This window comes from Tamandua tetradactyla, chromosome 1 (assembly GCF_023851605.1).
Source record: "Tamandua tetradactyla isolate mTamTet1 chromosome 1, mTamTet1.pri, whole genome shotgun sequence".
NCBI classification, from domain to species: Eukaryota; Metazoa; Chordata; class Mammalia; order Pilosa; family Myrmecophagidae; genus Tamandua; species Tamandua tetradactyla.
In genome coordinates, this window is record NC_135327.1 from 14,446,315 (window position 1) to 14,470,776 (window position 24,462).

General features: G+C 38.2%; 1 protein-coding gene across 3 annotated transcripts in view; it reads right to left on the reverse strand.

Annotated features, from left to right (window-relative positions):
* The window catches only part of CTNNBL1 (catenin beta like 1), a 256,473-nt gene that overhangs the window by 164,986 nt on the left and 67,025 nt on the right, over positions 1–24,462 (reverse strand). For all 3 annotated transcript variants that reach the window (XM_077169106.1, XM_077169116.1, XM_077169098.1), the window contains one exon: positions 2,153–2,294. In XM_077169106.1, coding sequence (XP_077025221.1) covers positions 2,153–2,294 — 142 coding nt within the window. The remainder of the gene's footprint in view (positions 1–2,152; positions 2,295–24,462) is intronic.

The following is a 24,462-nucleotide window of genomic DNA, read 5'->3' on the forward strand; positions in this document are numbered from 1 at the left end:
GGGTCTACCTTTTCCTGAAACCACTTTCAAGAAAAACTGTACTTTAAGGAAGATGACATTTATCTTAATTACTGCATCTAATTAAAATTAAAGTAATTACAAAAATTTCAAATGCACTTTAAATTTGAGACAGGACATAATTAAAAATCAGACTAAAAAAATATCATTAGGGCAGCTGGGTGAAGGCTGGCATACAAGAGGGGGAAAAACCAGTTTAGCTCTGAGAAAACAGCAAGGAAATGGCAGTATATCAAAGATATAGGGGGACTTGTTTTTTTCTCCTTTTTTAAAGACCAGAACTTAACAACTTTGAACATCTGTGCCCTTGCCTTTCCTAAGAATGTCAATGTCAAACAGCATTTCTTTTGTAAGTCTTCTCCCCAGCAGGAACCAGACTGGTGAACAAGCAAATTGTCAGTATCTTCAGAAAGATGCTACTGTTATTTTGAGTTGGCAGGAGTAGAAAAAAGAATGAGAGCTGGTTTCCAGCAACAAACTAGGTAATTTCTGTATTAATACATACGGTAATGTGTGCCTATGCAACTCTGTCAACAATGTAGTAAATTCCAAAGAGAAAAGACACTTTAGAACTCAAGGTACACCACAAAGAACCAACGTACTTCGACCGGAAATCAGGAAACTAGAGTGCTAGTCTCCATCTTGCCATCAGTTAGCTGTTCACATCTAGATGAAAGACTCATCACTAGATAAATTAACTCTGTACATGAACTGAAAGGTGAAATTACAACTAAAGCTTTTAGTCTCTAAATCTGTGAAGAACATTTAGAATCTTGAATAGGATTAATCTTATGGCAGATATCCAATATAGGTTTATTGACAGATGCTATTTGAAGACCTAGACCAGCCTTTTTGTCCCTAGCTTGGCATATATTAAGTACCCGAAGAGTATCTACTGAATGAATTCATGAGATCATACAAGTTCACCCAGAAACAAGCTGAGTAGGGTTCCCACACAACCCAGAAATCCAGTTTACCCTGGGGAACATGGTCATCAATTTAGGGACTAGCAGAGCAATTAAAACTGTCTAACATTACATGAAGTATCAGAAATGGGTTAAGATCACCCTTCAAGAAGTCTGAATTAAAATTATTCACTGATCTATTTCTATGAGAATTATTAGGCAGGAAAGAACCTAGTCAGACACACTCTCAGGAGAGAGATTACCAGAAGGATGAAAATGACATGAGGTAGTGGCTAATTTCCCATGAATATCACTCAAGCAGGCTAACTACTTATCCCTTATCTTTAGAAATTTGGATTCAAACAGAACAACCATTGGAAGAGAATTTGGTTTAATGAATATATCCCAGTCCACAGGCACATCAAAAGCCTTTTATACTAAAGCTGTGGCACATTTGATATAGTATGAAATGGCTTCGGAAGTCATGATTTAGGTTGTTATAACTAACATACCAAGTGCCTACTACATGTCAGGGACTGCGCTCAGCACTTACATGGGCTCCTTTAATCCTCTCAATAACAAAGCAAGGGAAAAGTTACTATCTCCACTATTGTCAATGTGGATACCAAGGCCTGGAGAGGCACCAAATACCACACAAGAAATCAAATCAGGTATCAAACCTAGATTCTCCACTTAAGTCTGATGCTCATTCAACAAATAAAAAACACTACTGTGCACCCAGGTCTTTTTAGGGAATTGAGAATACAGAAGTGGACAAAACAGAAAAAAATTCCTATCCTTCAGACATCCTAATGTGCTTTCCACCATGGTTCACTGCTTCCTCTAGTCTCACCTCCATTGGACCATCTATTAGCAGAATGATATCTAGATCAAGAGATTCAAATCCTGTCTGGCCTTGCCATTATAATAGGCCCTAAATCCAAATCCTGAAACTTAATGCTGTTTATGTGTGAACAGATATATCATAATGAATTCTAGCATTAATAAGAGCAAACAGGACAATAAAGGATTGCCCAAGATTTATTAATAGATTAAAAATAGATTTTCAAGTGAATAAAGAACAGTGTGTTTAAAGATGGGAGCTAATTAGAATGGAAATAGAACACCAGACATGAGAGCAAACATTGGCAGAGACAGGCAGGAGAGAAAAGTAAACAGCCTTTCCTCTGCCATGTCAACCCTTCTACTAAAGACAGACCTGAAAGGATATCTGTATTATCATGTCCAAGCAACCCTAAAAGAGACTGCACAGCATTCAGCTCCACCAGAAGATGGTACAGGTCTGGCATGGTGGCCACCACATGCATCTCCTGAATGATGTCATTTAGGTCCAGCTCAGATTCCATGAACCTAGAAGGGGAAAACAAGACAGCATCATTGAAAGGAAAGAGGAGGTTTTAAGCACTGAGGAGTAAATAGCAATACATCCAGACAGAGAGACAATCTGTCAAAGTGTCTACAACATACTAACCAAGAAGTGCATTTATCCAAACATCATACTGTCATACAATTTCCTAAGAAAATCGATTTCCTCATTACAAAATCAATCTTGGATTCAGATATCATCTCCAGGTTCCCCTTACTCTTGAAGTCACAAGTGGCCTTTTGAGGCTCCCAAAGCACTTTGCAGCACTAAATGATCTGCCTGCCAGTCCTGTGTATTACCTACCATTACCCCTTTTTATGGCAATTCATTCTGTTGCCCCTAATATAGTTATCCTACTGATCTAAAAAGGATTTCTCTGACTCCCCACTTCAGATTAAGGTGTCAATTATTCCCCATCCCCAAAGTAAGACAGTAAGGTGTTTTGCCATACCAAAATACCCCTCCCAAGGCCCCTCCAGTGAACTGATTAAGAGGAAGATCTTAAAGTAAAGCAGACCTAGTCTCTGGCATCCGTAATCATCAATATACTTTATGCAGCATTACACTGATCTCACATTTCCACAACCAAACCTTCCAACAAACATGCACACAGGCACTAAGAACAGAACTGCTTTACATTCATCTCTGCATGCCTTCTTCCAACTCAGTGTTTGATATATAGGAATGCCCAGTAAAGCTTTTGATGAACAAGACAGGAAGATTTGCTCTGAGAAGGAAATGAGCTGCTCCATGTAAAGCAAATGAATAATAACTGAGAGTGACTGAGGGAAGTAGTGGTTAAACAAATTCTAAAGCCAGATTGCCCGAGTTTGAATCTGGCTTAGCCACTTACTTAAACTCTATACTTCAGTCTCCTCATCTGAAAATGGAGATAACAATGTTACCGATCTCACAGGGCCATGTAAAGAGTACATGAGTAATTACACATAAAGCATTTATAACAAAGCCTCGCAAGTAAAAATACTAGGTGTTTGTTCTTGTCACTACTACCAGTACTACCAGTATTATTACTATTTCAAGTCTATCTTCCCTTTAGAACATAACCTTCTAAAAGACAGAAACTACATATCTTTGTCTCTACATATTCACAGATGCTGCTTAAATGAATTGAAGCCATAAAGAAAAGGAACAAAAGCAGGGACTCTTGAAGTCATATAGACTCATCAACTTCCAGGTGCTGAGTTACTGGGCAGATAATACTTCTATAGAAAAACTGAAATCTGTAAGGAACAAAATCTGGACACTGTAATTCCTTAAAACATGGTCCTTGTTTAAACAATGTCCCTTACCACTGTTTTTCCCTGTAACTTTTCCTAATTATAACATTTATGAATTTCTTTCTACTACTTTTTGAAGAAATTTTGTAAAAAAGTCAATCCCTCAAAAAAGCAAACAGAAATCATCCATAATCCTATTAACAGAAAATAACCACTGAATATATTAAAGGGAAAAATTTTAGTTTTTACAAAATTACATGTCACCAGAATAAAAATTCTAAAAACCAAAGAACTGTATAACAAAAATTAGTGAGCCCTAATGCAAAACATGGATTATATTTAATAGTACAATTATAATAATATTGCTTCATTGATTGTAGCAAAGGCTTCACATTAAAGCAATGTATAAATAATAGGGAAAACTGTGTGTGTGAGGACTTATACGGGAACTTTGCACTTTCTGTATGATTTTTCTGTATACCTATAACTCCTCTAATTTAAAATAAATAAAGATTAATAACATTAATAAAGATTAATAATATTCTGGTATGTTGAATCTTTTTTTTCAACTAATAGCCCCCCCCATACACAAAGTAAGCCTACAAGTATATTGATCTATACCCAGTTTTTGTAGTTATCATTAAATATTCTTCCCCTACAGGAAAAGTCTATACCTGACACACTTGCTGTCAGTCCTCCATCTCCCATGGCAAAATCGTTCACTGAGCATAGCTGAGCCCAGACATGGCTTCAGAGTCCTTCTCGACATAGTGTCCCAGGAAAAGACCCCCAACAAATCACACACTGAGACAGGAAAATTAAGTCTATCTGCATTTCCTGTTCTAAATTATAAATTTAAAATAACTGCATAGTATTCCCTATCATGGAATTATCACAATTTATTTAATCAATCCCCTTTGTCAGACATTCAGATGGTTTCCAATTTTTCCCCCATAACAAATGATACTTAGATACATGCATTCATAATTATTGTGTTAGGAAAAATGCCCAGAAGGAAAGTGCCAAGTCAACAATAAGCACATTTAACAGACTTTGATATATACGACCAGAAAGGTACAATGGGGTATGAAGAACATGTTTCAATTCACCCTCTTCCCAAACACAAAACTTATGTTTCAATTTGCATTTCTGACGCTATGATAATTTTTATTAATTTTTAAATGTTTACTGACAATTTGCATTTTTTCTTTGCCCATTTTTATATGACGGTGCTCATTTTATTTACTGATACATTACTTACATTCTACATATTAAGTAAATGAATCTGTCCTATGTTGCAAAAAATAAACTAGAGAAAAATATTTGCCCATTAATTTGCAGATTGTGCTTTTTGACTTAAAAAAGTGAAAAAAAGTTTAAGTAGTCAAATGTTTTTCTTTTTGAACTCTATTTTACATGTATCCTGAGCAAGGTCTTTTCCATGGTAAGATTAGATATATTGTATAGTATATACATATATATTTAATTTTTCTTAATAAAACCAATCAATATACAGGCACGAACATTCTTAACATATGAACCCTCCACACTTGGCGCACACTCAATTGCTCACAATATCATCACATAGTTGTGCATTCATCACCATGATTATTACCCAGAACATTTACATTACTCCAGAAAAAAAAAAAGAAAAAATTTCACACATATCATACCCCTTAACCCTCCCTCTCATTGACCACTAGTTTTCCCCTCTACCCAATTTATTTTAACACTTGTTCCAACTATTATTTTTTTCTTTTTAATCCATACGTTTTAGTCATCTGTCCATACTGTAGATAAAAGGAGCAACAGAACAAGGTTTTCACAATCACACAGTCACACTGCGAAAGCTATATCACTCACTATACAATCATCTTAAAGAAACATGGCTACGCTCCGCCAGCGGCGATCCGGCCGCCATTCAACCCTCCTCTCCTCTTTCTCCGCCGGCGCTCCCGCCGCCATCTAGCCCTCCTCTTCCTCTTTCTCCGCCGGCGGCACTCCCACCGCCATTCAGCCCTCCTCTTCCTCTTTCTCAGCCAGCGGCGCTCCCGCCGCCATTCAGCCCTCCTCTTCCTTTTTCTCCACAGGCGCTCCCGCTGCCATTCAGCCCTCTTCTTCCTCTTTCTCCGCCGGCGGCACTCCCGCCGCCATCTAGCCCTCCTCTTCCCCCTTCTCCACAGGCACTCCCGCCGCCATCTAACCCTCCTCTTCCCCCTTCTCCGCCGGCGCTCCCGCCGCCATCTAGCCCTCCTCTTCCCCCTTCTCCGCCGGCGTTCCCGCCGCCACCTAGCCCTCCTCTTCCCCTATCTCCGCCGGCGCTCCTGCCACCATCTAGCCCTCCTTTTCCCCCCTTCTCCGCCCCGCCATCTTGCCCTTCTCTTTCCCCTTCTGCTCCAGCGGCGCTCCATCCGCCATCTTATCCTTCCCTTTCTCCTCCTACTACAGCGGCTCTCCAACCACCACCGTGCCCTCTTCCGCCTTCACTGGCTCCTCCGCCACCGTCCTCGATAGCCTTGCCACCCTCACCTTTGCTCCTCCAGAACAGCTACTAGGGGAATAGAAATGATACAGAACAGCTCCCAGAGCCACGACAGAAATAAAAAAGACAGCGTACCCCATCCTGGAACGGCTGACTGTTTGGGAGAACCAGCTTCGGTGAGATCACGGAGGGGGGCGGGCTTTCCCGGGCAGGGCGGTAAGCGGCCGGAGACCCTCCCTTCCTCCTTCCCGGGACAGCTGGCAGAATTGGGCAGGCGGTCCCCTCAAGCCGCAGCGGCTGGCGCCCCCACCACACGAGGCCCCCCAGACCAACTGAGAGAATTGGATCGGAAATCCCTACACCGTGGAGAACGGTGACTGGGGGGGGTCCCTTCCAAACTCGTGACTTCCCGGTCCGGCTGGGAACGGTGCACTATCCCGGGGTGCGGCAGTTGGCGCCCTGCCGCCACGCTTGGCGCCCCGGGCCGACTAGGAAATTAGGACGGGCGCTCTCCCGGGCAGCGGTGGCCGGCGACCCTCCCCGCGTTCGGATCCCCGGGCCGGCTGGCACTCTTCCAAGACGCTTCGGCTGGCGAACCTCCCCCACGGCGAGAGTTTTCCAAAGTTAAAGGACCCACAGCACCTTTTACTGGTGGGACCCGCAGACAAATGAGTGGCACGAGCGCCACCTACTGGGAAGGATAAGAAAAACAGAACCCAGAGATTTCACAGAAAAATCTTTCAAACTGTTAGGTCCAACACCCAGGGAAATCTGATTAAATGCCCAGACGCCAGCAGAAGATAACAGATCACACTCAGAAAATTGAAAATATGGCCCAGTCAAAGGAACAAACCAATAGTTCAAATGAGATACAGGAGCTGAGACAACTAATGCTGAATATACGAACAGAAATGGAAAACCTCTTCAAAAATGAAATCGATAAATTGAGGGAGGACAGGAAGAAGACATGGGCTGAACAAAAAGAAGAAATAGAAAAACTGAAAAAACAAATCACAGAACTTATGGGAGTGCAGGACAAAGTAGAAAAGATGGAAAAAACAACGGATACCTACAATGGTAGATTTGAAGAGACAGAAGCTAGAATTAGTGAATTGGAGGATGGAACATCTGAATTCCAAAAATAAACAGAAACTATAGGGAAAAGAATGGAAAAATTTGAACAGGGGATCAGGGAACTCAAGGACAATATGAAGCGCACAAATATACGTGTTGTCGGTGTCCCAGAAGGAGAAGAGAAGGGAAAAGGAGGAGAAAAACTAATGGAAGAAATTATCACTGAAAATTTCCCAACTCTTATGAAAGACCTAAAATTACAGATCCAAGAAGTGCAGCGCACCCCAAAGAGATTAGACCCAAATAGGCGTTCTCCAAGACACTTACTAGTTAGAATGTCAGAGGTCAAAGAGAAAGAGAGGATCTTGAAAGCAGCGAGAGAAAAACAATCCATAACATACAAGGGAAACCCAATAAGACTATGTGTAGATTTCTCAGCAGAAACCATGGAAGCTAGAAGACAGTGGGATGACATATTTAAATTACTAAAAGAGAAAAACTGCCAACCAAGACTCCTATATCCAGCAAAATTGTCCTTCAAAAATGAGGGAGAAATTAAAACACTCTCAGAAAAAAAGTCACTGAGAGAATTTGTGACCAAGAGACCAGCTCTGCAAGAAATACTAAAGGGAGCACTAAAGTCAGATATGAAAAGACAGAAGAGAGAGGTATGGACAAGAGTGTAGAAAGAAGGAAAATCAGATATGATATATATAATACAAAAGCCAAAATGTTAGAGGAAAATATTATCCAAACAGTAATAACACTAAATGTTAATGGACTGAATTCCCCAATCAAAAGACATAGACTGGCAGAATGGATTAAAAAACAGGATCCTTCTATATGCTGTCTACAGGAAACACATCTTAGACCCAAAGAAAAACATAGGTTGAAAGTGAAAGGTTGGGAAAAGACATTTCAGGCAAATAACAACCAGAAAAGAGCAGGAGTGGCTATACTAGTAGCCAACAAATTAGACTTCAAATGTAAAACAGTTAAAAGAGACAAAGAAGGACACTATATACTAATAAAAGGAACAATTCAGCATGAAGACATAACAATCATAAATATTTATGCACCGAACCAGAATGCCCCAAAATATGTGAGGAATACACTGCAAACACTGAAAAGGGAAATAGACACATATACCATAATAGTTGGAGATTTCAATTCACCACTCTCATCAATGGACAGAACATCTAGACAGAGGATCAATAAAGAAATAGAGAATGTGAATATTACTATAAATGAGCTAGACTTAACAGACATTTATAGGACATTACATCCCACAACAGCAGGATACACCTTTTTCTCAAGTGCTCATGGATCATTCTCAAAGATAGACCATATGCTGCGTCACAAAGCAAGTCTTAACAAATTTAAAAAGATTGAAATCATACACAACACTTTCTCAGATCATAAAGGAATGAAGCTGGAAATCAATAATAGGCGGAGTGCCAGAAAATTCACAAATACGTGGAGGCTCAACAACACACTCTTAAACAACAAGTGGGTCAAAGAAGAAATTGTAAGAGAAATTAGTAAATACCTGGAGGCAAATGAAAACGAAAACATAACATATCAAAACTTATGGGACGCAGCAAAGGCAGTGCTAAGAGGGAAATTTGTTGCCTTAAATGCCTACATCAGAAAAGAAGAAAAGGCAAAAATTCAGGAATTAACTGTCCACTTGGAAGAACTGGAGAAAGAACAGCAAACTAATACCAAAGCAAGCAAAAGGAAAGAAATAACAAAGATTAGAGCAGAAATAAATGAAATTGAAAACATGAAAACAATAGAGAAAATCAATAAGACCAGAAGTTGGTTCTATGAGAAAATCAATAAGATTGATGGGCCCTTAGCAAGATTGACAAAAAGAAGAAGAGAGAGGATGCAAATAAATAAGATCAGAAATGGAAGAGGAGACATAACCACTGACCTCACAGAAATAAAGGAGGTAATAACAGGATACTATGAACAATTTTACGCTAATAAATACAACAATTAGAGGAAATAGACGGGTTCCCGGAAAGACATGAACAACCAACTTTGACTCAAGAAGAAATAGATGACCTCCACAAACCAATCACAAGTAAAGAAATTGAATCAGTCATTCAAAAGCTTCCTAAAAAGAAAAGTCCAGAGCCAGACGGCTTCACATGTAAATTCTACCAAACATTCCAGAAAGAATTAGTACCAACTCTCCTCAAACTCTTCAAAAAAATCGAAGTGGAGGGAAAACTACCTAATTCATTCTATGAAGCCAACATCACCCTCATACCAAAACCAGGAAAAGATATTACAAAAAAAGAAAACCATAATCCAATCTCTCTAATGAATATAGATGCAAAAATCCTCAATAAAATTCTAGCAAATCGTATCCAACAACACATTAAAAGAATTATACATCATGACCAAGTAGGATTCATACCAGGTATGCAAAGATGGTTCAACATAAGAAAATCAATTAATGTAATACACCATATCAACAAATCAAAGCAGAAAAATCACATGATCATCTCAATTGATGCAGAGAAGGCATTTGACAAGATTCAACATCCTTTCCTGTTGAAAACACTTCAAAAGATAGGAATACAAGGGAACTTCCTTAAAATGATAGAGGGAATATATGAAAAACCCACAGCTAATATCATCCTCAATGGGGAAAAATTGAAAACTTTCTCCCTAAGATCAGGAACAAGACAAGGATGTCCATTATCACCACTATTATTCAACATTGTGTTGGAGGTTCTAGCCAGAGCAATTAGACAATAAAAAGAAATACAAGGCATCAAAATTGGAAAGGAAGAAGTAAAACTATCATTGTTTGCAGACGATATGATACTATACATCGAAAACCCGGAAAAATCCACAACAAAATTACTAGAGCTAATAATGAGTACAGCAAAGTAGCAGGTTACAAGATCAACATTCAAAAATCTGTACCATTTCTATACACTAGTAATGAACAAGCTGAGGGGGAAATCAAGAAAAGAATCCCATTTACAATTGCAACTAAAAGAATAAAATATCTAGGAATAAATTTAACTAAAGAGACAAAAAAACCTATATAAAGAAAACTACAAAAAACTGCTAAAAGAAATCACAGAAGACCTAAATAGATGGAAGAGCATACCGTGTTCATGGATTGGAAGACTAAATATAGTTAAGATGTCAATTCTACCTAAATTGATTTACAGATTCAATGCAATACCAATCAAAATCCCAACAATTTATTTTTCAGAAATAGAAAAACCAATAAGCAAATTTATCTGGAAGGGCAGGGTGCCCCGAATTGCTAAAAACATCTTGAGGAAAAAAAACGAAGCTGGAGGTCTTGCGCTGCCTGACTTTAAGGCATATTATGAAGCCACAGTGGTCAAAACAGCATGGTATTGGCATAAAGATAGATATATCGACCAATGGAATTGAATAGAGTGCTCAGATATACACCCTCTCATCTATGGACATTTGATCTTTGATAAGGCAGTCAAGCCAACTCACCTGGGACAGAACAGTCTCTTCAATAAATGGTGCCTAGAGAACTGGATATCCATATGCAAAAGAATGAAAGAAGACCCATATCTCACACCCTATACAAAAGTTAACTCAAAATGGATCAAAGATCTAAACATTAGGTCTAAGACCATAAAACAGTTAGAGGAAAATGTAGGGAGATATCTTATGAAACTTACAATTGGAGGTGGTTTTATGGACCTTAAACCTAAAGCAAGAGCACTGAATAAGGAAATAAATAAATGGGAACTCCTCAAAATTAAACACTTTTGTGCATCAAAGAACTTCATCAAGAAAGTAGAAAGACAGCCTACACAATGGGAATCAATATTTGGAAACGACCTATCAAATAAAGGTCTAGTATCCAGAATTTATAAAGAGATTGTCCAACTCAACAACAAAAAGACAGCCAATCCAATTACAAAATGGGAAAAAGACTTGAACAGACACCTACCAGAAGAGGAAATACAAATAGCCAAAAGGCACATGAACCGATGCTCAATGTCCCTGGCCATTAGAGAAATGCAAATCAAAACCACAATGAGATATCATCTCACACCCACCAGAATGGCCATTATCAACAAAACAGAAAATGACAAGTGCTGGAGAGGATGCGGAGAAAGAGGCACACTTATCCACTGTTGGTGGGAATGTCAAATGGTGCAACCACTGTGGAAGGCAGTTTGGTGGTTCCTCAAAAAGCTGAATATAGAATTGCCATACGACCCAGCAATAGCATTGCTGGGTATCTACTCAAAGGACTTAAGGGCAAAGACACAAACGGACATTTGCACACCAATGTTTATAGCAGCGTTATTTACAATTGCAAAGAGATGGAAACAGCCAAAATGTCCATCAACAGACGAGTGGCTAAACAAACTGTGGTATAGACATACGATAGAATATTATGCAGCTTTAAGACAGGATAAACTTGTGAAGCATGTAATAACATGGATAGACCTAGAGAACATTATGCTGAGTGAGTCTAGCCAAAAACTAAAGGACAAATACTGTATGGTTCCACTGATGTGAACTGACATTCGAGAATAAACTTGGAATATGTCATTGGCAACAGAGTCCAGCAGGAGTTAGAAACAGGGTAAAATAATGGGTAATTGGAGCTGAAGGGATACAGACTGTGCAACAGGACTAGATACAAAAACTCAAAAATGGACAGCACAATAATACCTAACTGTAAAGTAATCATGTTAAAACTCTGAATGAAGCTGCATCTGAGCTATAGGTTTTTTTTTTACTATTATTATTACTTTTATTTCTTTTCTCTATATTAACATTCTATATCTTTTTCTGTTGTGTTGCTAGTTCTTCTAAACCAATGCAAATGTACTAAGAAACGATGATCATGCATCTATGTGATGATGTTAAGAATTACTGATTGCATATGTAGAATGGTATGATTTCTAAATGTTGGGTTAATTTCTTTTTTTCCGTTAATTAATAAAAAAAAAAAAAAAAAGAAAGAAACATGGCTACTAGAACACAGCTTTACAATTTCAGGCACTTTCCTCTAGCCTCTCTAATATACCTTAAACTAAAAAGGGGATATCTAAATAACGTGTAAGAATAACCTCCAGGATAACCTCTCATCTCTATTTGAAATCTCTCAGCCACTGACATTTTATTTTGTCTCATTTCTCTCTTCCCCCTTTCAGTCAAGGTTTATTCAATACCTTTATGCTAAGTCCCAACTCATTCTAGGATTTCTGTCCCATGTGGCCAGGGAGGTTTACACCCCTGGGAGTCATGTCCCACACAGAGAGGGGGAGGACAGCGAGTTTGCTTGCTGTTTTGGCTTAGAGATAGGCCATATCTGAGCAACAAAAGAGGTTCTCTGGGGGTGAATCTTAGGCCTAATTTTTAAGTAAGCTTAGCCTATCCTTGGCAGAGATAAGTTTCATATGAACAAACCCCAAGATTGAGGGTTTGGCCTATTGATTTTGTTGTCCTCACTGCTTGCGAGAATATCAGGAATTCTCCAAATCGGGAAGCTGAATTTTCCCCCTTTCTCACCATTCCCCCAAGGGACTTTGCAAAAACTTTTTAATTCACTGTTCAAATCACTCTGGGATTTATCGGGGTCTCACTCTGGACAAACTTATAAAATCGCATGCCCCATTCAAGGATCCATGTACTTATGGTATTCAATTAAACTGTCCATATAAGTTACATTAGGAGATGCACTAGCCAAAATAAAAATTTTGTACCAAATAAACATTTTTTGCTTTAGTCTCAGACATAAGTTAGTTTGAAAATATGAGTTACCATCTATTTTCAACACCCTGCAACACTGACATTCCTTTGTTCTTCCTCAGGCAAAAACATTTTTTAATTTATACATTTATTCACTATCATTGTACACTCTAGGCATTCCTAGAATATACCATCTCAGTCTTTATTGTCTATCTTTTCTTCTGATTTCCTTTGTGCCTGCAGTCCTCCTCCCTCTATCATTCTCACATTCAGCTTCATTCAGTATAGTAACATTATTGTACTAGAGTTAGGTAGTATTGTGCTATCCATTTCTGAATTTTTACAATCAGTCCTGTTGTACAATCTGTATCCATTCAGCTCCAATTACCCAATATCTACCCTATTTCTATCTCCTGATGGTCTCTGTTCTTAACTGAAATTCTCCAAGTTCATTCATTAATGTTAGTTCATATCAGTGAGAACATACAGTATTTTGTCCTTTTGTTTCTGGTTAATCTCACTCAGCATAATGTCCTCAAGGTTCATCCATGTTGTTACATACTTCATAACTTTATTCTTACAGCTGCACAATATTCCATCGTATGCATATACCACAGCTTATTTAGCCACTTGTCTGCTGATGGACATGTGGGCTGTTTCCATCTCTTTGCAATTGTAACTAATACTGCTATAAACATTGATGTGCAAATGTGTCCTTGCCCTCATGTCCTCTGAGAAGATACATAGCAATGGTATTGCTGGAACATATGGCAATTCTATACTTAGCTTCCTGAGGAACTGCCAAACTGCCTTCTACAACGGTTATACCATTTGACATTCCCACCAACAGTGGATAAATGTGGCTCTTTTTCCACATCCTCTCCAGCACTCGTCATTTTCTGTTTTATTGATAATGGCCATTCTAGTAGGTATGAGATGATATCTAGTTGTGGTTTTGATTCGCATTTCCCTAATAGTCAGGGAAGTTGAGCATCTTTTCATGTGCCTTTTAGCCATTTGTATTTCCTTTTCTGAGAAGTGTCTGTTCATGTCTTTTGCCCATGTTGTTATTGGGTTGTTTGTCTTTTTTGTTGTTGAGTTGAACAATCTCTTTATATATTTGTGATACTAGACCCATATCTGATATATCATTTCCAAATATTGTCTCCTATTGTGTAGGCTGTCTCTTTACTTTCTTGACAAAGTCTTTTGATGTACAGAAGTGTTTAATTTTGAAGAGTTCCCATTTATCTATTTCTTCCTTCAATGCTCATGCTTTGGATGTAAAATCTAGGAAACTGTCTCCTATTATAAGATTTATAAGATATTTCCCTACATTTTCTTCTAACAGTTTTATCATCTTAGATGTAATGTTTAGGTCTTTGACCCATTTTGAGTTAATTTTTGTACAGGGTGTGAGATATAGATCCTCTTTCATTCTTTTGCATGTGGGTATCCAGTTTTGTAGGCACCATTTATTGAAGAGACTGTTCTGTACCAGGTGAGTTGGCTTGACTGCCTTATCAAAGATCAATTGTCCATAGATGAGAGGATCTATATCTGAACACTCTCATCAATTCCATTGGTCAGAATATCTACTTTGAGGCCAGTACCATGCTGTTTGACCTTCATAATATGCCTCAAAGTCAGATAGTGTGAGAGCTCGGACTTCATTTTTCTTTCTCAGGATATTTTCAGCTATTTGGGGCACCTTGCCCTTCCAGATAAATTTGGTTATTGGTTTTTCTATTTCTGAAAAGTAAGTTTTGGGGAATTTAATTGGTATTGCATTGAATCTGTAAATCAATTTAGGTAGAATTGACATCTTAAATATATTTACTCTTCCAATCCATGAACACAGTATGCCCTTCCATTTATTTAGGTCTTTGGTGATTTCTTTTCGCAATTTCTTATAGTTTTCCCTGTATAGTTCTTTTGTCTCTTTAGTTAAATTTATCCCTAAATATTTTATTCTTTTGGTTGCAATTGTAAATGGAATTTTTTTCTTTATTTCCCACTCAGACTGTTCATTACTAGTACATAGAAAGAGTATAGATTTTTGAGTGTTGATCTTGTAACCTGCCACTTTGCTGTACTCATTTATTAGCTCTAGTAGTTTTGCTGTGGATTTTCCAGGGTTTTCAACATACAGTATCATATCATCTGTGAACAGTGAGAGTTTTACTTCTTTCTGTCCAATTTTGATGTCTTGTATTTCTTTTTCTTGTTTTATTGCTCTGGCTAGAACTTCCAACACAATGTTGAATAACAATGGTGATAGTGGACATCCTTGTCTTGTTCCTAATCTTAAGGGGAAAGTTTTCAGTTTTTCCCCATTGAGGATGATGTTAGCTGTGGGTTTCTCATATATTCCCTTTATCATTTTGAGGAAGTTCCCTTCTATTCCTGTCCTTTGAAGTGCTTTTAACAAGAAAGGATGTTGAATTTTCTCAAATGCCTTTACACATTATACTATATACAGAAAATCCTGAAAAATCCACAATAAAAATACTGAAACTAATATAAGAATTCAGCAAAATGGCAAGCTACAATATCAATACCCCCAAATCAGTAATGTTTCTATATATTAGCAATGAATGATCTGAAGAACGTTTCTATATACTAGTAATGAATAACCTGAAGAAGAAATAAAAAAAAAAATTACAATTACAATAGCAACTAAAAGAATCAAATATCTAGGAACAAATCAAGCCAAGGATATAAAGGATTTATAAATAGAAAACTATAAGACATTGCCAAAATAAATCAAAGAAGACCTAAATAAATGGAAGGGCATTCCATGCTCATGGAGTGGAAGACTAAACATTGTTAAGATGACAATTCTACCCAAAGTGATTGACAGATTCAACCCAATTCCAATCAAAATTCCAACAGTCTTCTTCGCAGAAATAGAAAAGCCAATCATCAAATTTATAGATGGTAAGGGAGCTCAAATATCCTAAAAAAGAACAAGAGTTGGAGGTCACACAGTTTTCAATCTTAAAATGTATTACAAAGCCACAGCAATAAAAACAGCATGTTACTGACACAAAAACAGATATATAGACCAATAAAATTGAATTAAGACTTCAGAAATGAACCCCCATATTTATGGCCAAGTGATTTTTGACAAGGGTGACAAGTCCACTCAATGGGGAAAGAATCATCTCTTTAACAAATGGTGCTGGGAAAATTGGATGCCTATATGCAAAAGAATGAAGGTGGATCCCTTCCTCACTCCATATTTAAATATCAACTCAAAATGGATCAAATACCTGAATATAATATATAATATAATCTAAAACTCCTAGAAGATTGATATTCTCACAAACAGGGTGGACAACCAAAGCTATAGGATGAGCCCCCAATATTGGGGTTTGTTCATATGAAACTTAACCCCACAAAGGATAGGTCAAGCCTACTTAAAATTAGGCCTAAGAGTCACCCCCAAGAGAACCGCTTTTGTTGCTCAGATATGGCCTCTCTCTCCAGCCAATACAACAAGCAATCTCACCAGCCTCCCCCTGTCTAGGTGGGACATGACTCCCAGGGGTGTGGACCATCCTGGCAACACGGGACAGAAATCCTAGAATGAGCTGAGACTCAGCATCAAGGAATTGAGAAAAACCCTAGAATGAGCTGAAACTGAGCATCAAGGATTGAGAAAACCTTCTCAACCAAAAGGGGGAAGAGTGAAATCAGACAAAGTGTTAATGGCTGAGAGATTCCAAACAGAGTCGAGAGGTTATCCTGGAGGTTATTTTTATGCATTAAGTAGATATCACCTTGTTATTCAAGATGTAATAGAGAGACTGGAGGGAACTGCCTGAAAATGTAGAGCTGTGTTCCAGTAGCCATGTTTCTAGAAGATGATTGTATAATGATGTAGCTTTCAAAATGTGACTGTGTGATTGTGAAAACCTTGTGTCTGATGCTTCTTTTATCTATCTTGTCAACAGACAAGTAGAACATATGGAATAAAAATAAATAATAGGGGGAAAAAATGTAAAAATAAATTTAGTTTGAAATGCTAGTGATCAATGAAATGGAGGGGTAAGGGGTATGGTATGTAAAATTTTTTTTTCTGTTTTCATTTTATTTCTTTTTCTGAATAGATGCAAATGTTCCAAGAAATGATCATGATGATGAATATGCAACTGTATGATGATACTGTGAAGTACTGATTATATATGTAAAACAGAATGATCAAAACAGGAATGTTTGCATTTGTTAGGTGTTTTTTGGTATTTAAAAAAAATAAAATTAAAAAATTAAAAAAAATAAAAACAAAACTTCTAGAAGAAAAGCATGGTAAAGCATCTGCAGAACACTGGGTTAGATAATGGTTTCTTATACTTTATACCCAAAGCACAAGCAACAAAAGGAAAAACAGATAAACAGGAACTCATCAAAATTAAAAACTTCTGTGCCTCAAAGGACTTTATTGTGCAAGTAAAAAGAGAACCTACTCAATGGGAAAAAATATTTGAAAAGCATATATCTGATAAGGGTTTAATATTCAGAATATATGAAGAAATTCTTCAACTCAACAACAGAAAGAAAAACAACCCAATTTAAAAACAGGCAAAAGACTTCAACAGACATTATTCCAAAGAAGATACATATTTGGTCAAAAAGCATGAGGCAAAAAAAAGCATATAAGAAGATGTTCAACAACATTAGCTATTAGGGAAATGCAAATCAAAACCACAAGATACCATTTCATTTTCACTAGAATGGCTACTACTAAAAAAAAGTGGAGAATTACAAGTGTTAGAATATGGAAAAATAGGAACATTCATTAATTGTTGGTGGGAATGTAAAATGGTGCAGCTTCTGGGGAACAGTTTGCTCATTCCTCAGAAAGTTAAGTACAGAATTACCATATGATCCAACAATCCCATTTCTCCATATGTACCACGAAGAACTGAAAGCAGGTACTCAAACTGCTCATAAAAAGCAATAGAAAAATAAGCAGATGATGTAAACCCCAAATCATGAAATACTATACATCAGTCAAAAAGAATGAGGCAGACTTACGGACAGAGGAGTAAAACATGGATACCATACATCAGTCAAAAAGAATGAGGTATAGACTTATGGACAGATGAGTAAAACACATGGATATGAGGTAGACTTATGGACAGATGAGTAAAATATATGGATTAAAAATTAATAATAGGGGGAACAAATGTTAAAATAAATTTAGTAGATTGAAATGCTAGTGATGAATGAAAGGGAGGGGAAAGGGATATGGTATGCATGAACTTTTTCTGTTTTCTTTTTATTCCTTTTTCTGAATTGACGCAAATGTTCTAAGAAATGATCCTGATGATGAATATACAACTATGTGATGAAAAAAAAAAAGAATGTTCCTATTGTATGCTGATTGGTTTTACTAATAAAAAAAAAAAAGAATGAGGTAGAGATGTATGAATTAAGGTGGAATGAACTCTTGTAATTGTATGTTATGTGACCAGAAAAATCAAGGTGCAGAATATATACACTATAATTCATGTACAAAAAACATATTTCCATATATATAAATACTTAAAAAGATACAGAATTGTTGACAGGCGTTACCTCTAAGAAGGGGAATAGAAAGGAGTCAATGCAACAAGAGAACTTTCACTTTTTACTCTACTTATGCACCACTGGCATTTTTATAGTGACAATTATTTTGTGTTACTATGTAATTAAACATACACAAAGTACAATAGGACAAGTGATATAATATGGAGGAGGTCAGCACAAAATCTGAAAGGACTCTGGTGTTGGGCAAGCTGAACTCTGATCTAGCTATTCCTACTGTCAAATGGGGCTGTACTCAGAGGCCCAGTAACCAGTTCCTCCTGCTTCTGCCTCCTCATCCACGGAACAGGAAGAGCACAGTGGACAGCACTGGCCCCACCAGGTTGTCATGAAGACTGGATGCCTCTAACCCCTCTAAGCCCCCTTTGTTTGCGCTGTTCACATAGACACGAATACTTTCCTGTCTTCTTCTCTGCCTATTAAAATCAAAATTATTCAAGGCCCAGCTCAAAAACCACCTCTTCTGTGAAACCTTCAATAGCCCCTCAACTTAGAATTCACTGTTTTTACTTCTATGCTCCACAGTACTCTTCTTGTATTTCTTTTAAAGTATGTATTTTCTACCTTGCATTTAGAGTCAGTACATTAGTAGTCTATAAATCTAAATGCAAAGACTATGCTATTCAACTCTTAATTGCCTAGAGGTCCCGGGCATATTAAAATTCCTTAAAAGTGTATGTCCTAGGAGGGAGAAAGATAGGGAGGGAAAGAGGGACTTAGAACATTAAAATCTGTGTATGTTTGAAAATTCCTGATTATGATTCAAGGCTGACTAAAAGGTGCCAGATTCCTTATTACAGCAATTCATAGTGCATGGAGATGCCAGTGCAGTAACAATTATATTAACCGCCATTTCATGAGCATCTACTATGTGGCAGGTACTGAGCTAAACATTTGTCATATATTATCATTTAATCTTCACAACAACACTGTGAGGAAAGTATTATTCCTTATACAGATAAGAAACCTAGGAGACTAAGAAAGGGAAAATAACTCATTCAAGGTTAGGTGGAAGGTACACCCATATATGTCTAACCCCAAAGCCTGTGACATTTGTCTCTACGGTAAGGTTATCACTAATGGCAAACATCGTCAGTTTTCTTTGGGTCTAGAGAAGAACAGCACAGGAAAGAGAGTTAACATAGCAGGCTTAATCTTCAGAAGGGGTCTGTTTGCAGGGTGGGTCTTTGGTTAGCACCTGGGAGCCTGGCTTTTGAAATAGTCCCTAAGTGATAGAGCTATTCTGCCTGCCTGGGAACTCAATATCAGCTCTCCTTCTGGGAGTGTGGAATTTTGGAAATTCTGGAAGAGAAATCTTACATGACCAGCACCCAATAGATAATCTGGACTCTGAATCTCAAATGGGCTCCCCTGGGCAGAAATATTGCACAGGTATTGTCGCATTTTGCTGCTGAAGAAAGGAGCATGTCTGTTTGACCCCTCCCAATGGGAAAGAGAAAACAGGAAATTTGTGCACGGATTTTTCCAGACTCCAGCTGATGTGTCTTTTTCCCTTGCTGATCCTATTGCATACCCTTTAGCTGCAATAAACAATAGCCCCAAGTACCACTGCCTGTGAGTCCCGCGAATCCTTCTAAAGAAATGGCCCAAGTGGGTGGGTCTCCACATAATTAACTCCTGACCTAAACTACAAAATCCAAAGCAGTCCGGAGAAGATGGCGGCTTATTAAGACGCGCGGGTCTTAGTTCCTCCTCCAGAACAGCTGCTAGGGAAGTAGAAACGGTACAGAACAGCTCCCAGAACCCCGACAGAGACCAAGAAGACAGCGTACCCCATTCTGGAACGGCTGACTGGCTGGGAGAACCCGCTGCGGTGTTTTCGCCGAGGGATGCACGCTTCCCCGGGCCAGGGCGGCAGATGGCCGGAGTCCCTCCCTTCCTCCTTCCAGGGCCGGCTGGGAGAACTGAACAAGCGATCCCCTCAAGCTGCGGCGGCTGGTGCCCGCCCCCCACGCGCGGCCCCCCGGACCAGCTGGGAGGATTGGATGGGAGATCCCCCAAGCCGCGGAGACCAGCAACCGGGGTCCCTTCCAAACACGTGGCTTCCTGGTCCGGCTGGGAACAGTGGATAGGCACTCCCCCAAGCCGCAGAGGCCGGCGCCCCACCACGACGCTTGGCGCCGGGGGCCGGCTGGGAAATTTGGACAGGCGCTCCACCAAGCAGCGGAGGCCAGTGACCCTCCCCACGTACGGACCCCTGGGACAGCTGGGAGATTCGGAATGGCACTCCCCCAAGCCGCTCCGGCTGGCAACTCTCCCCTACAGCGATAGTTTTCCAAAGTTAAAGGAGCCACAGCACCTTTTACTGGTGGGACCCACAGACAGACGAGCGCCACAAGCGCCACCTACTTGGCAGGATAAGAAAAACAGAACCCAGAGATTTCACAGAAAAATCTTTCAACCTGCTGGGTCCCACACCCAGGGAAATCTGATTAAAGGCCCAGACGCCAGCAGAAGATAACGGATCACGCTCGGAAAATTGAAGATATGGCCTAGTCAAAGGAGCAAACCAATAGTTCAAATGAGATACAGGAGTCAAGACAACTAATGCTGAATATACGAACAGAAATGGAAAACCTCTTCAAAAACGAAATCGATAAATTGAGGGAGGACAGGAAGAAGACATGGGCTGAATAAAAAGAAGAAATAGAAAAACTGAAAAAACGAATCACAGAACTTATGGGAGCGCAGGACAAAGTAGAAAAGATGGAAAAAACAACGGATACCTACAATGGTAGATTTGAAGAGACAGAAGCTAGAATTAGTGAATTGGAGGATGGAACATCTGAATTCCAAAAATAAACAGAAACTATAGGGAAAAGAATGGAAAAATTTGAACAGGGGATCAGGGAACTCAAGGACAATATGAAGCGCACAAATATACGTGTTGTCGGTGTCCCAGAAGGAGAAGAGAAGGGAAAAGGAGGAGAAAAACTAATGGAAGAAATTATCACTGAAAATTTCCCAACGCTTATGAAAGACCTAAAATTACAGATCCAAGAAGTGCAGCGCACCCCAAAGAGATTAGACCCAAATAGGCGTTCTCCAAGACACTTACTAGTTAGAATGTCAGAGGTCAAAGAGAAAGAGAGGATCTTGAAAGCAGCAAGAGAAAAACAATCCATCACATACAAGGGAAACCCAATAAGACTATGTGTAGATTTCTCAGCAGAAACCATGGAAGCTAGAAGACAGTGGGATGACATATTTAAATTACTAAAAGAGAAAAACTGCCAACCAAGACTCCTATATCCAGCAAAATTGTCCTTCAAAAATGAGGGAGAAATTAAAACATTCTCAGACAAAAAGTCACTGAGAGAATTTGTGACCAAGAGACCAGCTCTGCAAGAAATACCAAAGGGAGCACTAGAGTCAGATACGAAAAGACAGAAGAGAGAGGTATGGACAAGAGTGTAGAAAGAAGGAAAATCAGATATGATATATATAATACAAAAGGCAAAATGTTAGAGGAAAATATTATCCAAACAGTAATAACACTAAATGTTAATGGACTGAATTCCCCAATCAAAAGACATAGACTGGCAGAATGGATTAAAAAAACAGGATCCTTCTATATGCTGTCTACAGGAAACACAACTTAGACCCAAAGATAAACATAGGTTGAAAGTGAAAGGTTGGGTAAAGATATTTCAGGCAAATAACAACCAGAAAAGAGCAGGAGTAGCTATACTAGTAGCCAACAAATTAGACTTCAAATGTAAAACAGTTAAAAGAGACAAAGAAGGACACTATATACTAATAAAAGGAACAATTAAACAAGAAGATATAACAATCATAAATATTTATGCACCAAACCAGAATGCCCCAAAATATGTGAGGAATACACTGCAAACACTGAAAAGGGAAATAGACACATATACCATAATAGTTGGAGACTTCAATTCACCACTCTCATCAATGGACAGAACATCTAGACAGAGGATCAATAAAGAAATAGAGAATCTGAATATTACTATAAATGAGCTAGACTTAACAGACATTTATAGGACATTACATCACACAACAGCAGGATACACCTTTTTCTCAAGTGCTCATGGATCATTCTCAAAGATAGACCATATGCTGGGTCACAAAGCAAGTCTTAACAAATTTAAAAAGATGGAAATCATACACAACACTTTCTCAGATCATAAAGGAATGAAGCTGGAAATCAATAATAGGCGGAGTGCCAGAAAATTCACAAATACGTGGAGGCTCAACAACACACTCTTAAACAACAAGTGGGTCAAAGAAGAAATTGTAAGAGAAATTAGTAAATACCTGGAGGCAAATGAAAACGAAAACATAACATATCAAAACTTATGGGACGCAGCAAAGGCAGTGCTAAGAGGGAAATTTGTTGCCTTAAATGCCTACATCAGAAAAGAAGAAAAGGCAAAAATTCAGGAATTAACTGTCCACTTGGAAGAACTGGAGAAAGAACAGCAAACTAATACCAAAGCAAGCAAAAGGAAAGAAATAACAAAGATTAGAGCAGAAATAAATGAAATTGAAAACATGAAAACAATAGAGAAAATCAATAAGACCAGAAGTTGGTTCTATGAGAAAATCAATAAGATTGATGGGCCCTTAGCAAGATTGACAAAAAGAAGAAGAGAGAGGATGCAAATAAATAAGATCAGAAATGGAAGAGGAGACATAACCACTGACCTCACAGAAATAAAGGAGGTAATAACAGGATACTATGAACAACTTTACGCTAATAAATACAACAATTTAGAGGAAATAGACGGGTTCCCGGAAAGACATGAACAACCAACTTTGACTCAAGAAGAAATAGATGACCTCCACAAACCAATCACAAGTAAAGAAATTGAATCAGTCATTCAAAAGCTTCCTAAAAAGAAAAGTCCAGAGCCAGACAGCTTCACATGTAAATTCTACCAAACATTCCAGAAAGAATTAGTACCAACTCTCCTCAAACTCTTCAAAAAAATCGAAGTGGAGGGAAAACTACCTAATTCATTCTATGAAGCCAACATCACCCTCATACCAAAACCAGGAAAAGATATTACAAAAAAAGAAAACCATAATCCAATCTCTCTAATGAATATAGATGCAAAAATCCTCAATAAAATTCTAGCAAATCGTATCCAACAACACATTAAAAGAATTATACATCATGACCAAGTAGGATTCATACCAGGTATGCAAGGATGGTTCAACATAAGAAAATCAATTAATGTAATACACCATATCAACAAATCAAAGCAGAAAAATCACATGATCATCTCAATTGATGCAGAGAAGGCATTTGACAAGATTCAACATCCTTTCCTGTTGAAAACACTTCAAAAGATAGGAATACAAGGGAACTTCCTTAAAATGATAGAGGGAATATATGAAAAACCCACAGCTAATATCATCCTCAATGGGGAAAAATTGAAAACTTTCCCCCTAAGATCAGGAACAAGACAAGGATGTCCATTATCACCACTATTATTCAACATCGTGTTGGAGGTTCTAGCCAGAGCAATTAGACAAGAAAAAGAAATACAAGGCATCAAAATTGGAAAGGAAGAAGTAAAACTATCACTGTTTGCAGACGATATGATATTATATGTCGAAAACCCGGGAAAATCCACAACAAAACTACTAGAGCTAATAAATGAGTACAGCAAAGTAGCAGGTTACAAGATCAACATTCAAAAATCTGTACCATTTCTATACACTAGCAATGAACAAGCTGAGGGGGAAATCAAGAAACGAATTCCATTTACAATTGCAACTAAAAGAATAAAATACCTAGGAATAAATTTAACTAAAGAGACAAAAAAACCTATACAAAGAAAACTGCAAAAAAATGTTAAAAGAAATCACAGAAGACCTAAATAGATGGAAGGGCATACCGTGTTCATGGACTGGAAGACTAAATATAGTTAAGATGTCAATCCTACCTAAATTGATTTACAGAGTCAATGCAATACCAATCAAAATCCCAACAACTTATTTATCAGAAATAGAAAAACCAATAAGCAAATTTATCTGGAAGGGCAG